Raw genomic sequence first — 17,101 nt, forward strand, 5'->3', positions numbered from 1 at the left:
AAAGCTTACATACTTTAATTAATTCGATCCCAAATTTTCATTAATTTCTAGATATTATGATGCCCTCTCTCAAAAGTATTACTCCAGACATCTATCATTTTGAACGTGCGATCCCAAATTTTCATTAATTTCTAGATATTATGATGCCCTCTCTCAAAAGTATTACTCCAGACATCTATCATTTTGAACGTAACTTAATTAGTTAAGATATTATAATCACGACTAAAATATTAGAGGATAAAATCTTTATTTAAGAAAGATGTAATAAAAAATAAGAATATGATATCTATTTTCAAATATATTGGCATGAATGAGGTGTCTCGTAAAAATGTGCACAAATAAAAGTATTATTAGGATGTGTTAAATTAGGATAATTAAAGATTTCTAAGCAAATATAAAATTCATTATTTAATGAGGAATTCTTTTAACTTACCTTTGTGAAGAACATAATATGACACTAATGTGATGTAGTGATGAGATTAGAAGGAAAAGAATTAACTTTCTAATTAAAAAAAATTGATTTGCTTGATTGATGGGATAAAGGGTTTTCACTCATTAAAAAAAAAAATTGCTCCACACTAGTAAGAGAAAACTCTATTAATCATGTCTTTCACTTTCTTAGGAGGTCAAGCTGTATTTGTGAAAACAATACATGTTCCAAAAAGATTATCTTTGTCTAACTATTCAAGAGATTTTATATTAACTTCCAATAAGAACCCATGCAATACTCTCTCATCAAACTTTAAATACAATACTCTGTAATTAACAAATCGTTATGTTATGAGCTCAAATTCGACAAGATACATGAGCGAGTTTTAGAGCACCGCTAAAGTAGGAGTTCATTCGAATTCGATAAGCTAGGGAAGAAAAGTCCAGCGTATCCAAAGGTCTATGGGCAGTCTAGTTCGACTACTTTACTTGAGTAGAGTTCAACCGGCAAAATATCCACTAACATTCGACGAGAGTAAATAACTCACGTGTCAAAGTATCTTTAAAGTTAGTTAATGACTCCCTGTCCGATAGTACGACTTGAATTTCTGATAGCGTCCCTCTAAATTTGCTCCCCTATAAATGGACGAGAGTCAAACCCTTGTCAAAGGTGCGCATTAACTTCTCTCCTCTTAACTATTTTGAACTAAATTTTAGTTTAAGTTTCGGAGTGCACGGAACACCAACATTTAGAGCTGTAACTCGAAAAAAATTGTAAAAGTATTCATTTGGGGCATTGGAATCTCTATTATATATATCATTTATGATAAGGCAACCACGTGGCAAAATATACGGATAAATAGATACAAAATTTCTGTACACCTGGTGGTACAAGAAATTATCGGAGTATTCTCCACCAACAACGAAGCTTCAACTCAATGATTTGTTTTAGAATTCGGGTGATGGCCTCTCCAGCTGCCACGTGTATGAGAGAGAAAATTAATCCAGAATAATTTCCCTCTCTTCATTCACGAATCACAGCCCACCACTCGTGTACGGCCACCCCTCCAATTACTTCCCTCTACAGTTTTCTGTCGGTCTTTTCATCGGCATTGATTCCATGCTCCGCCACTCTATCTTAACCAATATTTGTATCCAATCATCTCGATTATTTTATTTGACCTTTGACTTTGACCTCACAAGTATTCCGATCCGACGGCCATAAAACATGATTCTTGAATACGAAGTTGGTCACTATCTGTTAACATATATAAGCCGGCTACTTTATCTATTTTGTTTTATTTTGACTGAATTATACAAATTTTGACCATTGTTTCAATAATACCTCCATGCCTTAAAAGGTTACATTAACGTCTTTGATTTTTTTAAAAGTTTCAAAACGAATTCAATATTGCTAAAGTTAATATAGCTCAATGGTAATTGGCGTATATTTTCAATCGAAAGATTGTAAGTTCGATCCCCACCCTCACATATTGTACAAAATAATATACTAATTAAAATGAAAGTTTTAAAATTACAAAAGAATCAGGGTGGATGAAAGTATGAGAATTAAAATGGATATTTTGAAACTCCAAAAACTAAAATAGAATTTAAACAATTTCAATTAATTATTTTACAAAAGTTTAATATCTAAACTAGACATCAATGTATGACACATCCTCTAGAATATACCATTTATTTTTAGGCATATAGAAAATATTTTAAGAGAATTTAGATCTATAAAATGAAATGCTAGCTAATATATCGATGAACAATGTGGCTAAATATTAACCAAAAATTAAAAATAGTTGTGAGATTTTTGTTTTCTTTATATAAATATGCTTATACTTTTCTCCTTCCAATAAATAAATGCATTGGTAATGGGGCCACGAAAATCTTGGATCACACGTGAAAAATAACTTGTCGGGAGGTGAAAGAAATGGAAAACATTATTTGTACGTCGGCGGAATTTAAAAGGAAATTTTCTGGTTTTTCGTTTCATACATTAAATAATATGTTATTTTATTAAACTATCTTCAACTAAAAATATATATTTTCTGTCAAAAAAAAATATTATTTCATTTTATAAACTCTGCCGTCTACCCTATTTTTAAATATTGTTTATTTGATAAATAATAAATGAGAATGATATTAGAAGAAAATTTACCGAATATAAGTGTTTTGTGCAAAAATACAATATATTCCAGCATTGATTATTTCAATAAAATTAGCATGTTCTCTAAATAATCATGTGAAAATTATTGATTCTCAAAAAGTTTTATTTTTAATTAACACCGGCAACTACGAGGCAGAGATCTTCTGTGATGTGATATTTTTCAATCTTTTAGGAAATAAATATAAATGATATAAAGGATTTTATTTTATTTGAATTCAATGAATCACTTAATATATTAAAAGTTCTGTCACTCATGAAAAGTATATAATGATTAGTCTTTTCTTTCTTTCTTTCAACATAATTTTCATGTACTAAAAAAAACATAATTTTCATTTGTAAACCTTTTTACCTTAAGCTTTAGAAAATTTAAAATATACTTATTTTAATATTATATTTGTGTCCCATTTTATTTAATTCTTTAACTTTATAATTAAAAAAAAAAGAAGATATAATCTGAACTTAAAGCATAAGTATAACCGTGAATAGTATTTCATTACATTTCAAAATAATATGAAATCATATTTTTATGATCCGACATTTATTTCAATTTTTATGGTGAAAAGCTTCCGATTATTAATTCAATAATTTATACCATAAATAGCTATTAAAAGATTGTTGATTACATTAGTCTCACGTAAGTTCACCTAAATTATAATAATAATAATTTTCAAATTCAAATAATTCAAATTATCTTGATCTTAGAGATATTTTTGTTTATGATGTGTGATTTAATTTTATATAAGAGAGGTTGTTAGCAATATGAGTGAAATATATTTATATCTATCTTGTCATATAATTGGAGTAAGCTAACTTAAAAAAGGGATTATTAACAAAGTAGTTTGAAAGCACTTTATTAATTAAGGAGTTGAATTGAATGGAATTATATAAAGATTCAATGGCCCATTTTAGGCTGTAACTAATCCCCACATTTCCCAATCAAAGTCAAAAGTTTCAATTACTTTTGCCTTCACAACCAAATACCTTCCATTTCAAATCACTGTAAAGTTTTTTATCCAAAGAAGAAAGAGAGAGAAAAAAAAAAAGAGCTTCATAACTCTCAAATTTTCTGCATAATGTTTAATCGACTTGACACCATTATCTTCCCTCACTACTTTTTCTTTTGGTCCACTCTTTATTTAATTATATATGAACCGCTAATTATCCATGAAAATGTGTTAGTAAGTCAATTTTAAGTTTAAAATTTCAATTTTATTACCCTCCGTTGGTTAAATGTTGCAAAAACTAGTAAATGAAACAGTATATTATATGTTTTAAACCATAGAATTGATCAAATATTCCTTTAACGTCCAAGCGAACATAGATCAACAGTAATTAACATATATCTCCAACTAAGCAGTCGTAAGTTCGATTCCCCACCCCCACATGTTGTACTAGAAAAAAAATTAAATACTCCTTTAACTTTCTAGATTATCAATATTTTTTCTTTAACTCTAAACTTGTGTATAGATTAATACCCTTAATTATTATTATTTTTTCTTTAAGATTTATGTTTAGTCATGGCACCATAGGCATCAACAAGACTATGGCACCATGGACATTTTTCGTAATGTGGGCCTTCTAGAGGCATACTCCTTTACCTCATGGGCCTGCTCATTGGAGGTCCATTGGACAGAGAGTCTTATTGGGTCGATGAAGCCCATTTATCCAGGGAGTTTTAGTTCTGGGCCGACTTTCTGGCTTTGGACATGTTGCAAAGGCCCATATTTGAACTGGTTCGTTCTTCACAACATTCTACTCGTACTCAAGCCCGTTGTCTTCAAATTCTCGCTGAACTCAATTGGCTTTGCCTGATGCAGGTTCTTCTCCTCAGTTCTAAGTGTTTTTCTTTTTAATCTAATTTTCCAGCGATCGTCTTTAGAAAAAGAACCTTGAATTGAATTGTGAAACCCATTTGATAGTTTATGATCCAACTTTTCATGTCCTTTTACCTCCACATCCTCACGTCAGAGCTTTCCAAGAGCTATCTAACTCTTTTACGAACAAAGGAATTGCATGCTTTGATTACCAAAACCCCTCTTGCTTGCGACGCATTTTATGCAACTAGAATTGTTTGTCTGTATTCTGTCAATGGTAGACTTGACTATGGCCGCCATGTGTTCGATAAAACTCCCCACCGAAGTGTCTACCTCTGGAACTCTATCATCCGAGCTTACGCGAAAGCCCATAAATTCGGTGATGCATTATCTCTATTCTTTAGGATGCTTAGAAGTGAGACTAAGCCCGATAACTTCACTTATTCGTGCATTATAAAGGCATGTTCTGAGAGTTTCCATAGAGAACGGCTGAAACTTGTTCATGGACGAGCTTTGGCATCTGGGTTTGGATTAGACCCTATCTGTTGCAGCGCACTAGTGGCTGCATACTCAAATCTGGACCTTATTGAAGAAGCAGGCAAGGTGTTTGATGGAATGCCTCATCCGGACTTGGTTCTGTGGAATTCAATTATTTCTGGTTTTGGGTATTGCGGGTTTTGGAATCAGGGGCTGTTGCTATTCTCTAGGATGAGGAATTCGGGAGAACGTCCTGATGGATACACGGTCGTTGGTGTAGCATCGGGTATAGCAGAACCCATCCTACTGAATATTGGCAAAGGTATACATGGATTTTGTCTCAAGTGTAATTTTGACTCTGATGAACACGTAGCTAGTGCAATAGTGAGCATGTACTCGAGATGTAGAAGCATGGATTCAGCATATTTAGTGTTTAGCAGTTTATTACAGCCTGATTTAGTAACATGGTCCGCTTTAATAACTGGCTATTCTCAATCTCGTGATTTTGGGAAGGCACTGTTTTTCTTTCAGAAACTGAATATGCAGGGTAAGAAGCCAGATTCCATTTTGATTGCCAGCATTTTGGCTGCTGCTGCTCAATCAACTAACATAAGGTCTGGTATTGAGATACATGGTTATGTTCTTCGACATGGGATTGAGTTAAACGAGATGGTATCCTCTTCTCTCATAGATATGTATTCCAAGTGTGGTTTTCTGAATTTGGGAATTCATGTTTTTCATATTTTGCCACAAAAAAGTATTTTGTCATATAATTCTGTAATATGGGGAGTCGGTCTTCATGGACTTGCATCAAAGGCATTGGAAATGTTTGAGGAGTTGCTAGATTTTGGCCTTGTGCCTAATGAATCCACTTTCTCTGCTCTCCTCTGTGCATGCTGCCATGCTGGCCTCAACTCTGTTGGCAAGGAAATTTTTAGAAGAATGAAAGATGAGTTTTACATCAAATACAGAGCAGACCATTATGTTTACATAGTAAAACTTCTTGGAATGACTGGGGAGTTAGAAGAGGCTTACAATCTTATCCTGTCCTTACCAGAATCTGTGGACTCTGGTATTTGGGGGGCTCTGTTGTCCTGCTGTGATGCTTGTGGAAACCCTGAACTGGCTGAAATTGTTGCACAACAGCTCTTAGACAATAATGAAAAAACTGCTTACAAAGTCATGCTCTCTAATATCTATGCTGGAGAGGGGAGATGGGATGATGTGAAGAAGTTAAGGGATACAATGACTGCAAACGAACGAGGAAAGTTGCCTGGGCTTAGCTGGATTTGAGAACGATGTTTGTGATCAACCTTGCAAGGGCTGGCATGTACACACGCTTGCTCATTGTGGATTACCATGTGAAAGTGATGAATAATGTAAAACATTTGCAAAAGGACTACAAGGTTCCTTGAATTTATGACTGTTTTCTCCTAGCCTCAGAGATGCCCCCACTGTTCTTTCGATACTTCAGGTGCGTCAATGTTAAGGTATGTGATAAATCATTCACGCGTTCTGCTAAATTTTCGTTGAATCTGCATCTTTGCCTAATATTTGAAGGACATGTTATGAATGAAGGGAAGAACGAAAGATTTGAATTGTGTCGAAGAACGAAAGATATGAATTGTGTCAATGTGCTAAGCTTCACCAATTATAACTAAAGATCAACCTGGGTTTAACAAACACGATGAGATTAGTAATAACTGAAACTAGGATTGGAATTGTGTGTCATTGTGCTAATAACTTTAGAATTTCAAGTGTTTTCACTTGCGCTTCAATAGGAAATTGATAGACGATCTTACTATATTTAAAATGGCAATGACTGTAGCTAATTGGCTAAGTTCAAGTTATTTAAATGTCAGCAACCACAGTGTTTGAATGAAAAGTTAAGAACTCTGTACCTTGATATAATTAAACAAAATAACTATCTTTTATCAAAAACTGATTTTATTTGTTTCTTTCTACAGTAGAGGGCCTGAAGATTCTTGGTTCTTATGTTGCTCCAGGGCTGAAAACTTCTTATGATCAATTGAGACGGAAAAAATCTTTTTGAAGAGTTGCATTTGGTGTGGTGTGGTGAGGTTAGAACTGGCATAATTAGAACCGGATATTCATGACATCGACACCTTTACCTACAAAGATCTGAATCCAGTTTCTCTAGCATACACTTAACAGTGGGTCTTATTGATTGACTTTCAGAAATTTGGTTTGTTATTTTTATATATTTAAAGGTAAAACAAACACTGTTCTCTTGTTCTTTGACAGATAATACAATGCCTCAAGAACTTCTTCTATTATGGCTAGAGCAAGACCCGATCTCAACTTAGCGGCTGGAAAAATGAAGTTCATGAAGACTTAAAGAAATTGCCTGGCTTTCCATGCTGCGGATTCTGTTGCAATTGGCTTCACGACATAGCACCCATTGTTTGAACTGCAAGAACTTAACCTGCCTGTTATAGTACCATCAGAACCAGGATAGTCCATGCCAAATCTTCTCTCCTTTTCGTGCCTCTTAGCTCTCCTCCTTAGATTATGTCTCTTCAAAATAGAGCTTAACTTTGCCTTGCCACCTTTAGCATTCACTGGCATCGGGATTGCCTCGAGACCCATCAACTTGGCCACCACTCCTGGTTTGCGCCACACGACACTCTCCCCTGCTATCGTTGATGGCAACCGTAAGGCTGTCTCCAACGTCAAGTTGAACTCATTCTCATGAATTCTCCCTTTGAGAGCATACTCACAGCAGACTGATTTCCGCCCAGCAGCGTCCAAGTTCCTAAAGGAAGATCGATACATCGCATCCTTTCCATCAAGCGAAAACCGAGGATACTGATTCAAGGCGTTCCGTGCAGATCGCAAGATATCCGAGTTGTTTACACACGACATCCTCCCTCGCATCTCATCATAGTTGTATAGTTTTGCTCTTCTCGCCGTCTCCTCCTCTAGCTCCAACTGTAAAATCATCTCCTCCAAGGTTGGCGGGTTTTTTCTGCAGCGCACGTCGGGCGAGATAGGGAAGTGATCTTGGTTGGCTTTGTGTTGGTTGAGAGTGGAGGTAGAACCATCGCCATTGCAGAAAGTTCTGATGCCCTTCCTCATCTTTGCAGCCAGAGAGTTCTTGAAAAGAAAGAAGGACAACTCCTTCATTTTGAAAGCATGAAGAAGGCGCTGAAGGATCAAAACTTTGAGGTAGGATCTGGCTTTTCATTTACTTTTTCCATTTTTCTTTGTTTTGAAGATAAATTGTGAACACCGAGTTAGTAGAAAACTGTGAATTGAATGAATGAGAGCGGTGTGGTCTATAGTTCAAATAAGAGTATATTGTTGATTAATGGCATTCACATGCCAATTTGATTAAAGAAGCTGTCTTCACAAGGAAGCTCATGTATCATTCAAAAGCCTTCTTTTGTAATATCTCATGAACTTCCACTCATTCACTCTTATTACTTAATCATTAACGAGCTCATTTTAATTAAATAAGCTAAATATATATTTCAGTCCTAATGTTTGAATTTTTTTTCTTCCTCTCTCAATTTAGTTCTTACCATAACTTCATCTTTAAGGGACAATAATACATCAAATTTATGAGCTTGTTAAATATTAGTATCCAACATTTTTTTTTTCACAATTTTCTACACCAACGAGCAATTTCAGGTTCATTAGTTACTACATAATAAGTCATGTAAATTATAAATTAGTAGACTTTTTTATTTTATGGCAAACTAACATTTATTTCCTCGCTACTTTTAATTCAATTAATAAAGTGTATTTCCATATTACATCATTCTTTTATCAATTAATTTTAACATTTGGTAACAAGGATTTAATTGGAAAAAAAAAGGTTCAATATATTAGGGATGAAATTGAAATTTTTAAAACTTCCGCACCATATTGAAAAAAGAATCAAACGTTACATACTACAACATATGTTTAGCTTTAATTTTAATATAATTTTATCAATACTCGTTAAAAATTCAATTCTGTTAACATTCAATTAAGAAGAAACTAACCATTATAAATTTCTTATGAAAAAGATGAACACACAATTGTGTGAGCAATAGCATATGGTGCATGGCAGAATAGGCCAAAAGAACATATGGGAGTAATAGATGCATGATGAGGTTCCTTTTAGGAATAAGAATCCGAATCTTGTCTGGTGGGCCCTCATTGGGCCTACTCACATAAATTTGGGCTTGCTAACCTATCATTAGGGTCTCTCTATAAAACTAGGTTAGGCCCAATATTGGCATTTATGAATAAGATTTTTCTTTCTAGCCCCCTTTTTTTATGTGTTAAATTGTTAATATGTTTTTCCATTCTCCAATTTGAGGCTAAGAGTCCAAATTTCTTTGAACTTTTACAAAGTTCCTAGTATGCTTAATAATATAACTCATATGATATATTGAAGTACTCCATTACTTAATCATAAACAAATACATGCATAATAAAGTATGAATATTATTGTTAAGCCAATAAGAATTATTATTGTTATAAAAGTTATTAAAACAGTGTATTATTTTTCGTTTTTTTAATTATTTCTTTAAACTTTTAAAGACAAGTTTTCTCTCCTTGAAACATGGACTATTCAATGGGATTCATAGACAGACTTATCAGTACCGTCTCAACAATAATATTGTCACATTTTCCTCAAAAGATAAAAAAATAAAAAATAAAAAATAACATTGTCATATTCCCTCAAAAAAAAAATAATAATAATATTATCACAGGTAACTTGATTTTATTTATATACCTACATATTACGTAAAAACTAGCTTTAAATGCAGTTTTCCTCCCAACTTATTACCTTTTCTTTTATTAAAAAAATTGATCATTAAGCTTTCAGAAATTTTCTTTTTCTTTTTTATTTATAGAATTTGGTTCCAATAAATTTGTAGATGAATGGATTCATCCTTGCCTGAATATATTTCAAATAGGTTGCATACAGGTGGGCCATAGCGTTAGAGATTTGAATTTAGTCAATTACTTTCTATTTTCAACCCTAAATATTTTTTTTTTCAAATTCAATTCTAGTATTATTATTAATAAGCTGGTCTTACCATAAAAATGTTAATTTAAATATAACTCACAACCATCAAAGTTCAACAGACATATATCTCCAGTTAAGAGTATGTGAGTTCGATCCTCAGTGTATAATATCGGAGAGAAAATGGTTAAATTAAGTGCGTTGTTTGGACTCTCTCTTATCAAAAGAAGATGAAAAACTGACCGTATTGATGAAAGACGCTACAATTTACACTATTTAAATATATATTTTGTTAATCTTATATTTAAAATTAGAAGTCTAGGTATGTGTGAGAATTATGCCTTTAACAGCTTTCACTTGTCAAACTTAACAAAGAGGGTACGTGATTTACTTGTGAAAGTTTTAGTTTTAATTGATTCAATTATTAGTTTATGATTTTAATTTATTCAACCAATAAAGTTTAGAGCTACAAATTCATTTTTTCCCTTATAAATAAATAAACCTTATGCATTAGCCAATGGGTGTTTTACATTTACATCATATTAATTTTATATATGGTAGGTGCTACAATAATGAGGTGAAAAATAAAACTTTAAGAGATAGAATTTGGAATTCTTACCGTTCAAGGACGTGGCTCAAAAAAAAAAAAAAACGTTCAAGGAAAATTCAAAACAAATAATTGATATGTTGAGGAATTAAACATCTTAATTAGTTTCTGTAATTCAAGCTAGACATGTATTTAAATGTCCTTTAACCAATTTTATCAAAAAAAAAAAAAACTCAATTTTTACTATCCCACTATGATCTTATCTCCCCCATAAAATGAAGGGGTGATAATTAGATAATTTTTGATGAACTACTTAATTTTATACCTGATTGATAAGTGTCTATATAATGTATGAATACTTAAGAAGAGATAAAGTCAATGCGGTCCGACCTCTCGAACTACCTGAATCTCATCTCACGAGCGAACTCACCTCCATGTCTATCCTTCAAAAGAAAATTGTGATATTTTATACTAATGTGTTTTGAATGATCAATTATCTCAAAGTCGGACACACTGATGTGAGCACATGAACAACCATACCATGAAGTCGAAAATTTTCATCGTCTAAGCACAACAAAGCAATCAGAGACGCACTCGATATTAATTCATGCATGAACCAAAATTAAAAGGATGGATAATTGGAGAAGACATTATTATCTAGATATCTATCTATATTTATGTATTTATTGTTTGGAAAGGGACAGAAGAAGAAGAATAATTGGAAGTCATGTATGAAAGAAAGGGACTAACCCATCCACAGTCCACACATATAGTTTTCAATTCTCAACTTAAATTTGAAGAGAGAGAGAGAGATCAGAGACCCCACAGCCACAGCCACAGCCACTGCCACTCTCACTCATCAGTACTACAAAGCCCACCTCCCTCTACTACCACTTTTCCCCCATAGCCATTGCCCCCCTCCCCTTTCCCTCTTATTTTTTGCCTCCTACCAATAACATTTCACAATATTAAATTAATACCTTCGTCTTAAACGCTCAACCATCAAAGATTTATATACCTATCTTAAAAGAGTTCTTACAATTAGAAGAATCAAAAGTTGGTGTGACACTCGAGTCGAGAGGACGGGTACATCAATAAATCCACCGGACCCACGCCATATTTAGATGAAAGACTTAAAAAAGAGTAAAAAATGATTTCTTTTTTTTCTTCTTCTGTTAAAAAATTATATGATCAGTCTTCATTTCTCTAATTTTGTATTATTAACAAATAATTTTGTGATCTATACCAAAATAGTTTTTCGCAAAGGCTATCTATTTCCATGTTAACAAATAAATAATACACTAATAATTAACTACAATTTTTGTTCTTTCTTAATTTGTGTGTGTGTTCTTGTGGCTTTCAGCCATGATCATTTAATAGGCAAAGCGAAGGAATCTTTAAGAATATTTGTAAAAATAACAAGGAAGGAAAGGACAGCCCGTGCAATTTACTAATATAACACATTATTATACTATAAAGTAAAAAAAAATACTAAAATAATATTTCCTATATAATCGTATTATTTATATTATTAGTGGGTAGGGGTTAATCCTAACCTACCCTCACTTCATTCTCTCTTTTTATGTTCTGTATATATCCATTTTATTAGTGTCCAAAATACATTATGATCACACTATTATATATGGATGTATATTATTGTCATTCTTATCCCCAACCAAACAAACTTATATCTATCATATTCTTCTTCTTCTTTCATGTTACAGTATCTTTTATTTAATAAAAGAAAAAAAATCTTCATCTACTTTTATTTATTAATCCAAATACACCTTCAATTTGATCTACATTCTACTATGTACAAGAAAAATAGACTTAAGCAACAAAAAGGTTATCGTTTCGGTCACTGAAATGGGGTCTCCAAAAGACTGATCTAGCGACAAATATCTATTTCGTGGTATATGTCAACGACAAATTACAAAGTTTTCGTTACATTTTTTCTTTAAGTTAATAAACAAAATATATATATAACTTAACCTAAATTTAGTGTTCATTATATTTTCAATACGACTCTCCCTCCTTCATGTTCTAGTGGAACCGTAACTATATATGATCATAGGAATAATTATCAAATTTAAAAACATATATTTTAATTATTGGGATAGTAATTAGTGTTTTATCCACTGATTTATGTTCGGATTCACAACAAAAAAAAATCAATATTTTTTATATATATTGTCCACGTGACAAAGATTAATTCCAATATAATTGTAAATTAAATTTTATACAAAGAATATGTGTGACATTGATATTTGTATTTTTGTGGAATATGGTGAGCAATTGGGTTAAAGCCGTGATAGCAACCTTGCCGGGAGACCCCTACTGGACACGCACATCGCCCTAAAAGCATAGCTTCTATAAATGTGTATCATATAATAAATAGCCTAAATCATCAATCAATTGAAATATTAATCGTCACTATATAAAACAAGATTTTACATCACAACGACTTGATGCATAAGTTAATAAGTTAATTGTCAATATGTAAAGATATTTATTTCTTCTCTTAAAGTCGGTGATTCAAATCTTCGTGCCTTTTCATGATGTACCAAAAAAAGTTAACTTGGGATTATTATGAAATGGATTTTGATTTGCAAATCACTCACCATTTTACGAATTTGTGTAAAGTTATATATATTATAACATTTATGTACGAATTGTTTCTTGGGAATAAAATGACCTAATTGGATTACCTAAATTTAGATTATTTCCATGATTTACAGCTAGTTAATTATTAGCATATAAAGAATTAGGAATTGCTCGATCTGAAGAGAGAGTCATATTCTTGTGATTTGTGAATATACAAATCACAGACACATTTTCATATAATAACGACCTAGGAAATAGAAATTTTAAATAACTACTCCACAATATATACGTAAATCACAATTCTAATTATCTATTTAAATTAGTTCTTCGCTTTTTCTCCCATGCAACTGTACAAAACAACTACAGAAATCCAAGGGGAGAATTAACCCTAGTTGAAGAGTTTGATGATGGACTAAATTATAGGATGTCATCATATTATACACATACAAGGCATATGATATTAATAATTAAAAATCAGCATTTACTAATTACTAATAATCAAGCCAGGTTCTGTTATTTTCATCGATCGTTTTCCTTTTCCCCGAAAGAAGATCATTGGAGTTAAAAGTAAAACATAATATGATGCGCAATAATAGCAACAATTTTTTTAGTATGATGCGATATGATTGAACTTGAAACACAAAACAGAGAGAGAGAGAGAGAGAGAGAGAGAGAGAGAGAGAAATATGGTTTATTTTGCAAGTTGCAGTGCATGGCCTCGGGCAGTACAATCGTGATAAAATCCTGCTATATATATATATATATATATATATATATATATATATATATATATCAATTTCTTTCTCTTTTTTTTCCCCTTCTTTTTGATGAATCTATAGTGAAGCTACATGTCTATATTTATATTTTGATTTAAATGTGTTACCCGCGGGTAAAGTTCAAATCTTTTCACTCTCATGTGTATTTTGTTTAATTCTGATTGATGGGTTATATTAATTATTATATGATACATGATATGGAAATTGTAATATATGCATGAGAAAAAAGAAAAAGAAAAAAAAGAATGGAATAAAAATGGGAGACAATGCCACATCCCTGATATTATTATTGGATGCAGGGTCATAGTCATTCTTTTGTTAGTGTACCCACCATTTATTATCCTTGTCTTTTGCCTCCCATTCCCCTTCCCTCTGCTTCTTCAGTTCCATCCACTAAATATACTCTTTGCCATCTTTCATCCACTCAATACACTCTCAATTTTTGTCACTCATTTCTTTTTCTTTCTCTCTCTCTCTCTTTCAAGCTAGGGTTTTGGTTTTGGTTGCAGCAGCTCTTCTTCATCTCTCTCAGAGCTTGCAGGATTCTTCAGTGGCTAAAGCTCATAAATTTAGTTTATCATCTCACACGGGAAATTTTGCAACAAGGGTTTAAAGTTTTTTGCTCTGATCTTGAAAGGTAAAAGGGACTTCCTTTTTTGGTTTTCTTTTTCTTTTTTGCTTTGCGAACTGATGATTCTATACAAAAGGAAAAAACCTAGATCACGCAAGAGGGAGAGGTAAAGTTTGTGTAGCTCTCTTTGTTTCCACATGGTGAATGCTAGCTACAAGGAAGAAAAAATAGAAGAATTCTGTTGGTTTAATTCTGATCTTATAAATTTGGTTTTTTTTCCCTCTCTTTCCCCCCTAGGGGTGAGAAAAGGCTAAAGGGGAGAAATTAATCTAGACCCTTTGACGTATATGGGCTAGGTAGAGCTTAATTTAGGGCGCTCTCTCGTTATTCTTATTATATATATATCACTGACATGTGTTAAAAATATTCATAATATATTATATAATTATATATATATATATATATATATATATATATATATATATATATATATATAAATTCTGATGACTTTGCTCACCAGTCATGTCTCATCTTCTTCACCTGATTGCAGAAATATGAAGCCTGTCTGTCCTAGCTCCTTTGCACGCAACCTACTTTCTTCTCAATTTTAGACATTGCAAAAAAAAAAAAAAAAAAGAGTATATATGGGAGAAGAAAAAGAATACGTGAAAGCTTCTAACAATTGGGTTAATTAAGTTGTAAAAATCTAAATCTATTTAGGTAATGGGAGAAGAAAAAGATTACGTTAAAGCTTATAACAATTAATATGATAGGCATAAAAAAGCTTAGGGCTAATTAAGAGAGAAAAGTAATAGTATTAGATATCATAAATTGATTAAATTTATCCAAACCATCCATTTAAGTTTTTGGGTTGAATATTGGTTTATTCATTCTTAAAATGGTATCCCAACGAGAAATCCTACCAAATCCTGCATATTATGAGAGTGAAAATTCGAACTTACGATTTTAAGGTAGATTGAAGTAACAGGAATAATATATCTCTGCAAATTGGCAGATATGATCAGAAAATGTTTATGGGAATTTGATTAGGTCTTGTACATACGTGTCTGTCCATGGGAGAGTTTCTGAAGTGCGCACGCGCGTGAGAGAGAGAGAAGGGTTAAGATCTTGATTCTGCACACATAAAACTTGGGATCAGTTAGAAATTGAAATTGAAATAAAAACAAATATAGAATTGAAACAAAAGTTTTGATTTTGTTTGAGGATCTTAAAAATTGGGGATTAAAAAAGGGCATAGATTTGTTAGAAATTGATGAATGTTCTTACTCTGATTTTGTTAGTGCAGAGACATGGCATCATCAAGTTCATACAATTCTCCATGTGCTGCTTGCAAGTTCTTGAGAAGAAAATGCATGCCCGGTTGCATCTTTGCTCCTTATTTCCCACCAGAAGAGCCTCAGAAGTTTGCCAATGTCCACAGAATCTTTGGGGCAAGCAATGTGACAAAGCTGCTCAACGAGCTTCTGCCTCACCAAAGAGAGGATGCAGTCAACTCCCTTGCCTACGAGGCCGAGGCCCGAGTCCGAGACCCCGTCTACGGCTGCGTCGGGGCCATCTCGTTCCTCCAAAGGCAAGTCCAAAGGCTCCAAAAGGAACTTGACGCTGCGAATGCCGACCTAATTCGGTACGCATGCAACGAGATACCTAGTGCAGGGGTCGGTCATGTGGTTCAGTCAATCCCCGGCCCTCGCCCGAGAAGCTACGAAGGGGCATCGAGCGGGTATTATAATCAACAGCTTTCTGCTTTCCCCATGGCTTATCCACTGCCTTGGAATGAAAGCTCTTCTGGAAATAACATGAATGAAGGAGGAGGAGGGGATGGCAGTATTTGAAGAAAACTTTTCAAAAAATCCTCAAATTGGGGGAATTCCCATTTAGGGTTTTCTCAACCCTAGAGAGAAATCACTACTCTCTTTCTGGTATGCCATTTCCTAATATATTTATATATATATATGATGGTTTTTCTAGCTAGCTAGCTTTATGATCACATGGACATTTTTCTAGCTAGACGACTTAATTAGTTAATTTTTATTTTTTTAATCATTTAGGGTCTTGGGATTTAGTCTCTAAAAACCCATCATTTTCATTTTCATTTAAAATTCCAAAACAATTGGTATGAGTTTATGTTTTTATCCATATCTGTACGTGTGAAAGATTTAATTTAGGGCCTGAATAAGGTTAGTTGCTGCACATGCAGCCTAGCATTTTAGCCACATATATAATATTTTTATTATATAGTCTTGTGACTTGTGAGGGTCTTTTTAGTCGTTTTATTATTGTATCAAGAATTTTAGTATTATTGCCATTGTTTATGCTTAAGAATAAATGAAGAAAAGTAATTATTTATCTCATGTGTTTCGTCTTCTTAAAAGCAGATTCTCTTGGCCTGTATATTATCTATATTTATATATATATCTATGGCTACCTTACTCCTCTTTTTAACCCTATGTAATATTCTCTCACTTTTCTTTCTGATTTGCTTTCTTTTAGAGGACCATGTAGCTTTCTTCTAAGCATGTAAATAACAATTTTAGATAAAAGATAAGTTGGCTTTTAGCTATTAATTTGATTGAGAAAAAGACCCATTAAGAGAAATCCTTCAATTCACCTCCAACCTTTAAACCTATGGTTTTTTATTTAGTATACTTATTAGTTTTCTCTTTTCAATGCCTATGGGAAAGTTTCTGTCAGACCTATAATGT

At 32.8% G+C, this 17,101-nt stretch overlaps 3 protein-coding genes across 5 annotated transcripts; 2 read left to right on the plus strand and 1 right to left on the minus strand.

Annotated features, from left to right (window-relative positions):
• The first annotated feature begins 4,377 nt into the window (after positions 1 to 4,377).
• LOC111007439 (Tetratricopeptide repeat (TPR)-like superfamily protein) lies at positions 4,378 to 8,308 on the plus strand. 3 transcript variants are annotated; one of them, XM_022279805.2, is made up of 3 exons: positions 4,378 to 6,386; positions 6,864 to 7,070; positions 7,162 to 8,308. In XM_022279805.2, exon 1 carries the CDS (start codon positions 4,528 to 4,530, stop codon positions 6,187 to 6,189), a length of 1,662 nt encoding a protein of 553 aa, XP_022135497.1. In that variant the 5' UTR covers positions 4,378 to 4,527; the 3' UTR covers positions 6,190 to 6,386; positions 6,864 to 7,070; positions 7,162 to 8,308. The 3 variants fall into 3 exon arrangements, with proteins under 3 accessions (XP_022135497.1, XP_022135498.1, XP_087980804.1); XM_022279806.2 differs by having other exon boundaries at positions 6,867 to 7,070; XM_088124678.1 differs by having other exon boundaries at positions 4,378 to 6,370.
• LOC111007440 (uncharacterized) lies at positions 7,162 to 8,043 on the minus strand. The gene has a single exon (XM_022279807.2). It carries the CDS (start codon positions 8,041 to 8,043, stop codon positions 7,252 to 7,254), a length of 792 nt encoding a protein of 263 aa, XP_022135499.1. The 3' UTR covers positions 7,162 to 7,251.
• A 5,451-nt stretch (positions 8,309 to 13,759) lies between the features above and the next one.
• On the plus strand, positions 13,760 to 16,895 carry LOC111007317 (uncharacterized). Its single transcript, XM_022279635.2, has 2 exons — positions 13,760 to 14,444; positions 15,685 to 16,895. Exons 1-2 carry the CDS (start codon positions 14,101 to 14,103, stop codon positions 16,229 to 16,231), a joined length of 891 nt encoding a protein of 296 aa, XP_022135327.2. The 5' UTR covers positions 13,760 to 14,100; the 3' UTR covers positions 16,232 to 16,895.
• Positions 16,896 to 17,101: the final 206 nt, after the last annotated feature.

The sequence above is a fragment of the Momordica charantia genome (genome assembly GCF_013281855.1).
Source record: "Momordica charantia cultivar OHB3-1 chromosome 6 unlocalized genomic scaffold, Mcharantia_2.0 BLBB01000006.1, whole genome shotgun sequence".
NCBI lineage: Eukaryota > Viridiplantae > Streptophyta > Magnoliopsida > Cucurbitales > Cucurbitaceae > Momordica > Momordica charantia.

Coding starts and splice junctions, on each gene's coding strand:
- LOC111007439 (XM_022279805.2), top strand. CDS start 4,528: ATGATCCAACTTTTCATGTCCTTTTACCTCCACATCCTCACGTCAGAG.
- LOC111007440 (XM_022279807.2), bottom strand. CDS start 8,043: ATGAAGGAGTTGTCCTTCTTTCTTTTCAAGAACTCTCTGGCTGCAAAG.
- LOC111007317 (XM_022279635.2), top strand. CDS start 14,101: ATGCAGGGTCATAGTCATTCTTTTGTTAGTGTACCCACCATTTATTAT. Junction 14,445..15,684: donor TTTTGCTCTGATCTTGAAAG/GTAAAAGGGACT, acceptor TTGTTAGTGCAG/AGACATGGCATCATCAAGTT.